The sequence below is a fragment of the Salmo salar genome, unplaced genomic scaffold, assembly GCF_905237065.1.
Source record: "Salmo salar unplaced genomic scaffold, Ssal_v3.1, whole genome shotgun sequence".
Lineage (NCBI taxonomy): Eukaryota > Metazoa > Chordata > Actinopteri > Salmoniformes > Salmonidae > Salmo > Salmo salar.
This window is the reverse complement of record NW_025549482.1, coordinates 40,591-47,757: the sequence shown is the minus strand read 5'-3', so window position 1 is coordinate 47,757 and position 7,167 is coordinate 40,591. Positions and strand designations below refer to the sequence as shown.

At 43.3% G+C, this 7,167-nt stretch overlaps 1 protein-coding gene across 1 annotated transcript; it reads left to right on the top strand.

Moving 5' to 3' along the window:
• Nucleotides 1–226: 226 nt before the first annotated feature.
• Nucleotides 227–1,895, top strand: LOC106597704 (endonuclease domain-containing 1 protein-like). The gene is made up of 2 exons (XM_045713339.1): nt 227–694; nt 935–1,895. The coding sequence occupies exons 1-2, from the start codon at nt 680–682 to the stop codon at nt 1,634–1,636; spliced, it is 717 nt and encodes a 238-aa protein (XP_045569295.1). The 5' UTR covers nt 227–679; the 3' UTR covers nt 1,637–1,895.
• Nucleotides 1,896–7,167: the final 5,272 nt, after the last annotated feature.

Sequence of the window (7,167 nt, the reverse complement as noted above, 5' to 3'; positions counted from 1 at the left end):
CAAAAATATCTAAAGACACTGAGGCAGCAGACTTTGTGAAAAATTTAAATTTGTGTCATTCTCAAATCTTTTGGCCACGACTGGGCAGGAGGTGAGTCACATGTTATTTGTTACAGCAGTTTCCATGGAAACATACAGAAGAGTTTATGCAAATCAACCCTTTCTGTCTCACATGAAGGAGGAGTCTCTGAAAACCTATTTAAAGCAGCCAGTCCTGACTCAGCTCAACAGTCTCCAGTCTACCAACTGGTCTCTGTAATAACTATTTAAAGCAGCCAGTCCTGACTCAGCTCAACAGTCTCCAGTCTACCAACTGGTCTCTGTAACTTCATCTTTGTCTCTGTGATGTACAGTCTTCAGGTGATGATGGGGGTATTGAATCATCTCTCTACTCTCCTCCTTCTCTCTCTCCTTCCTCCTGCTCTCTCTCATGTAGTGGAGAAGTTCAGTGATGTTCCACAGTGCCAGAATTTCTTCCTGGAGGGGACAACTCCAAATCTGACCTGGTATTTTGGTTGATGGGACGGTCCAGAACCAGAACCGCTACAAGCCGATTTGCCAGTTGTTCAACAACATCTACAGGTTTGCAACTCTCTACGACACGACCAACAGGATCCCTGTGTTCTCAGCCTACACCTTCACTGGTCCTCCTACAGACCCCAGACCACATCAACCCTGGATGATTGAGCCCCAGGTAGGACTAATGTTTTCTCATATAACATAACATTTGTATTTGTTTACTGCTATAAATCACAGACAGTTATGTTACAGAATATAGAACTACCACTATGGAGGGTATAGAGACTTGATTTGTCTTGATTGTGAACACCCCCAGAAGAGGGTTTATTGTACAGAAAAGAGGGTTTATTGTATAGAAAGGAGGGTTTATTGTACAGAAAAATGTGAATGAATGTATGACTGTTGTTTCCTGCAGCTCAACGGGGAAAACAACAGCCCTGAAATGCAGAAGGATAGTAAAGAGATTGAATATCAAAAGCAGGCTGGGGACAACGACTATAAGAACTCAATACCAATTAAAGGGGTGAACAGAGGTCACCTCTTCCCATGTTCACATGCTCATGACCTTGATACTCAGAAGTCCACCTTTACCCTGACCAACATCGTTCCCCAGGTGGTGTCCTTCAACAATGGCAGGTGGAAGAAAATGGAGTGCAAAGTCCAAACGACTCTTAAGCTTAACTGTAAGGATGCTAACGACCAGATAAAAGCCTATGTGGTGACTGGAGCAGTTCCCAGTAACAACAACACACTGAAGAACCGAGTGAACATCCCAGATCTCATGTGGACAGCCTACTGCTGTTACAACAACAACCTGAAACAGTGGGTGGCCCAAGCACACTGGGGTGAGAACCAAAAGGAGGACAATAAAACATTGCCCTCAAATACCTTGGCAGAACTGTATGACATGCTGGACAGGCATTATGGTGGTGGTGGTGATGTCCAGGTGTTCCCAGATCAGTGTCCAAAAGGTGATATTCTGAGAGAGCTTCTCCTCAAGGATGGGGATGTACATGATCATAGTGTCTATTATAATGACTGTGTCTATTCCTCTGTTGGGGTCAAAGGTTATTACCTACCTGTTGTATTAGTTTCTGTGCTGGTGATGATGATGTAGTGACATAACCATCAGGAACCTGTGACATCATCAGGTCAAGCAGGTAATAATGGACCTGGTTTAGTCTGACCTGAGTTTCACGCTGTGATCAGCAATCACTTTTAATGACAATACTTTCTGAACTATCAGCACAGGAGACTACTGACCTGACCTGCTTTAGTAGACTACTGACCTGACCTGCTTTAGTAGACTACTGACCTGACCTGCTTTAGTAGACTACTGACCTGACCTGCTTTAGTAGACTACTGACCTGACCTGCGTTAGTAGACTACTGACCTGACCTGCTGTAGTAGACTACTGACCTGACCTGCTGTAGTAGACTACTGACCTGACCTGCTTTAGTAGACTACTGACCTGACCTGCTTTAGTAGACTACTGACCTGACCTGCTTTAGCAGACTACTGACCTGCTTTAGTAGACTACTGACCTGACCTGCTTTAGTAGACTACTGACCTGACCTGCTTTAGTAGACTACTGTACTGACCAGCTTTAGTAGACTACTGACCTGCTTTAGTAGACTACTGACCTGACCTGCTTTAGTAGACTACTGACCTGCTTTAGTAGACTACTGACCTGACCTGCTTTAGTAGACTACTGACCTGACCTGCTTTAGTAGACTACTGACCTGACCTGCTTTAGTAGACTACTGACCTGACCTGCTTTATTAGACTACTGACCTGACCTGCTTTATTAGACTACTGACCTGACCTGCTTTAGTAGACTACTGACCTGCTTTAGTAGACTACTGGCCTGACCTGCTTTAGTAGACTACTGACCTGCTTTAGTAGACTACTGTACTGACCTGCTTTAGTAGACTACTGACCTGCTTTAGTAGACTACTGACCTGACCTGCTTTAGTAGACTACTGACCTGACCTGCTTTAGTAGACTACTGACCTGACCTGCTTTAGTAGACTACTGACCTGACCTGCTTTAGTAGACTACTGACCTGCTTTAGTAGACTACTGACCTGACCTGCTTTAGTAGACTACTGACCTGACCTGCTTTAGTAGATTCACTCTGTATATTATTTATAAGTCTATTTCTCTTGTTAAAGGGGCAATCTTAAATGATTGATATGTACCCATTGATTCTTAGAGAATATAACCGAGTAGCTGATTTGGTTAGGGTTTGGTTTGGTAAGGGGAATATTAAAATGTGTATTTCCTGGTTCAAGTGAGGTTGAACAGGGATTGAAAATGTGATCATTGTTAGACAATATGAGTCTTGTACAGTAAACAAAGCAGGTCCCTAATCTTTTCTCAGCTTTGTTCCGTTCAGTGGGTCTGCCGGGTGTGGATTAAAGCATTGAGTGACGTGTTTTAAGGGCAACGATGCATCTTGAACCCACAACCCAACCGCTCCCCATTTCTTCAGCTGGTTGTTCAGTACAGCACCATTTCTATTCAACTGAACGCTCCACTACGTTTTAATATACTGAACGTTCTATTTAGTTTTAATATACTGAACGTTCTATTTACTTTTAATGTACTGAACGTTCTATTTAGTTTTAATGTACTGAACGTTCTATTTAGTTTTTATGTACTGAACGTTCTATTTAGTTTTTATGTACTGAACGTTCTATTTAGTTTTAATGTACTGAACGTTCTATTTAGTTTTAATTTCATATAGGCCCTGGTCTAAAGTAGCGCACTACATAGGGAATAGGGTTCCATTTGGGACAAAGCAATACATTACTGACCTGGGAGAAAACATGGAGAACCCTGTACTCACCATGTTACCAATCAATCACCAATCACTTTGCTGATCCATCAATAACCAATAAATATCTCCAGGTCTGTTGAACAAAGTGATTTTCATTGTAACTGGAGTCATACTGACACACACACACACACACACACACACACACACACACACACACACACACACACACACACACACACACACACACACACACACACACACACACACACACTTTCTGCAGTGATTGGCATTATAATGTAATTTATGTATTTATGTTCTATTGTACAGAGTTGTCTACTGTTGTCTGTCGCCCCCCAGTGGTTCTTTGTTATAATTACGAACTTATTTCCTTCCCAAATGGTACCCTATTGTAGTGCACTATAAAGGGAATAGGTGGCCAGTAGGGACGTAGCTAACTGGAATATGTTGTTGCACTAGGTCCTAATGAATAGCTCTGGACCAGGGTGTGACGTGCATCTTGAGGGTGCTGAACCGTCTTGATGGATATAACACCCTGGACCAGAGCTACCTAACAATACACAGCTGGATAATAAGTCCTGTTATCTGATATTCTGAATAATGTTGTATTTTATACGTTGTTAAACTGATAAAAAAGGAGAAACCAGCCCACTGCTCTTGCTAGTATCACTGCTCTTTATTCAGCTGTCCGTATCGGCCTCAAGGCCTTCCTCAGAGCTGTGTGAGTGTTTTGTCGTTTGGACCCTTATGTAGACATTACATCGAATGGGGTTGGAGTCGAGGGGAAATAAACATGTGTTACCAAATATAACAATGTGTTTTTCATAAGTATTCTAATAAAGTGTGTACATAAAACGTGTTAAACACTTCCAGGACCGGACCTGGACGTTCTGCCCCCCAATGTGTTTGGGTCCATTTTTTCTCAGCTAAACGTCGGAGGAACAGAACATAATAGCAGCCCAATTAATAGTCCTCTGCTACAAATTAAACACCATTTAACACAACTGGTTAGTAGGCTATATAATCAGTTCAATGTCAATAACATAGCCTGGTATATCTGATTACATTGATAAAATCACCAATGTCCCGGATGTTCTGCCATCCTAGACGAGAGAAAAATAATGACATCTTAGACATCCTGATGAATCTAAGCATGGCACTTTCAAAAGTGAACTTTCCACCCAGACAGAGGCTCTACTGTCGCAGAAAACTGTAAGCTTCAACTGCTGGCTTCTCGTCATACTGACGAGAAGTCACTAAAGTAGTGCACTACTTTAGACCAGGGCCTATTTGACCATTATTCCCTATGTAGTGCAGTCCGTTGTAAAACCCAACAACAGAAGTGCTTCCTTATTAAAAGCTGCCTGGGTTTAAACAAAAATCTTCTCTTTCAGAAAGAGAAAAGCTCAATTAATAGGGACAGAATAGCAAAGTCCATTTTTTTGTACCTCTAAGAATAATATAGGCTGCAGCTCAGCTTCAGATTGTCATAGAGAGGAATCAGTTTATCTCCATATGCATCGGAGTCCCGTCTTTCTCGGCATTTTAGAGGTTGTTTCTACCATAAGACGTCACAGAGTTAAGCATTGTTATAGACCGCTGGATATAATCTGGATACGTTTTATTTATTCACAAATATAAAGCAAACAATAGATATCATTTTTGCCCTTTTCTTTAACAAAGGACACGTGATACCCTCAGTCAATTGGAGCCCTGGTTTTAGTCCAACACACCAAGCCCTTCCCAGACACGGAGGTATTTAATCAGAACCAAACACACCAAGCCCTTCCCAGACACGGAGGTATTTAATCAGAACCAAACACACCAAGCCCTTCCCAGACACGGAGGTATTTAATCAGAACCAAACACACCAAGCCCTTCCCAGACACGGAGGTATATAATCAGAACCAAACACACCAAGCCCTTCCCAGACACGGAGGTATTTAATCAGAACCAAACACACCAAGCCCTTCCCAGACACGGAGGTATTTAATCAGAACCAAACACACCAAGCCCTTCCCAGACACGGAGGTATTTAATCAGTACCAAACACACCAAGCCCTTCCCAGACACGGAGGTATTTAATCAGAACCAAACACACCAAGCCCTTCCCAGACACGGAGGTATTTAATCAGTACCAAACACACCAAGCCCTTCCCAGACACGAGGTATTTAATCAGAACCAAACACACCAAGCCCTTCCCAGACACGGAGGTATTTAATCAGTACCAAACACACCAAGCCCTTCCCAGACACGGAGGTATTTAATCAGAACCAAACACACCAAGCCCTTCCCAGACACGGAGGTATTTAATCAGAACATGCGACAGTATTGGAGTATATGTCTATACCGACATCTATGGAGGATAATTGTGTCCGTCAAACAGGGAGTCTCACCACTTATTTATTGGAGGATGAAGAAATAAGCTCCAATTATCAGTGTAATTGTGTGTTTATGACCGTTACCATGTTGTGTGGACGCGTGTACATATAGGAGGTTCCTTACCAGGCAGAAGGGAATTTAACTTGAACCGCTGCATCGGAGAGTTACAATGTTGCTGTCACTATGCAACCTACTACCTACAGTAGGAAAACGGGTTTCTGATTAATAATATCCCACCTGTTATCACACATGGAACGACCCCATAAATGTTACAATTACAATAAAAATAACACTTTTATATAACATATTGAACATATATTTTAATATTCCTGTAGAACTGTAAAATACAGAATCATTTGAGCTTTGGAAACAAGCGCTTTCATAAATGCATGGTGGGCCTCTTTTCGCTGTAGCAGTGTAAAATAATCTTTCTGTCAATGACCCAGCCTTAATGAATGATGTTTATTTCCATATCGAATGTGATGGTCCAACATCAGCATGTATTTATTGTGTAGAGTGGCCTCTTTCCTCTGCTGTGGTGCTGCATTGCAGTCAGCGATGTTTTCTCTCGGTAGCTGTCCATGGTCCTGAAATCAATCATGTGAGTTTGCTTGGACAGCAGCCTGATCTCCAGCTCCTTCCACCTCTGGAAACTATCTGGGTGGTCATGCGACTTCTCATGAGAGGCTGAGGAGGAGACACTGATTCCTCCAGTCCCTGGTTCCATCCCTGACCAGCGCAGATTTACACTCTTGTGAAAAAAGTTTGCAGCAAAAACAGAAGGCTGCATCGTTTTTCTTGGAATAGACAAGCCTTGGTCTCTCCACTCTCTCCCCGTTCACCGTCCTCCTATTGTAGTTGGCCACCGAAAACTGTCGTTGCACCTCATCTCTTGGTAAATTCCCCTCCTTATCCTGATGTGGCCCAGCCTGCACTAACATATCCCGTAAAGATCCATTCATATATTTTGGCAACTCACCGGGATCTTCTATGATTTTTGTCTGGGAGTCGGATTTAGCAGCAGCAGCACCACTGTCACCGGGGACGAGGAGCGACGAATCTGAGTCTGGGTCCAAGATAGTAAGGTCTTCTCCGGCATTGTTTGGAGGTGTAGCTGGGCCTGGTGCGACCACCTGTTCTTGTCCAGCCAGAGAGCTGTCATCATCGGTGGAAGTGCATGGCTCGGACTCCTCCGGTTTGTCCTCTTCGCTGCTAGAATCAGCTAAAGGGGGCACGCCGTTCTCGGTGAATGAATGGCCTGTCCTCGTAGGCTTGTAATTCTCCACACCGGCTGATGGACGTTGCTGCACACTGATACATTTCACCAGAGATATTTCTTTGGTTTAGAGATTGTGCCTCTTTTCTCATTGTTTTTTTTTTAATATTCGTGGGGGAGGGAACTGTAGCAACACTATGAGCTGGTGGCTGGGGCGCAGCGGGCGGTGTAGTGACCGAACAGGGGCACC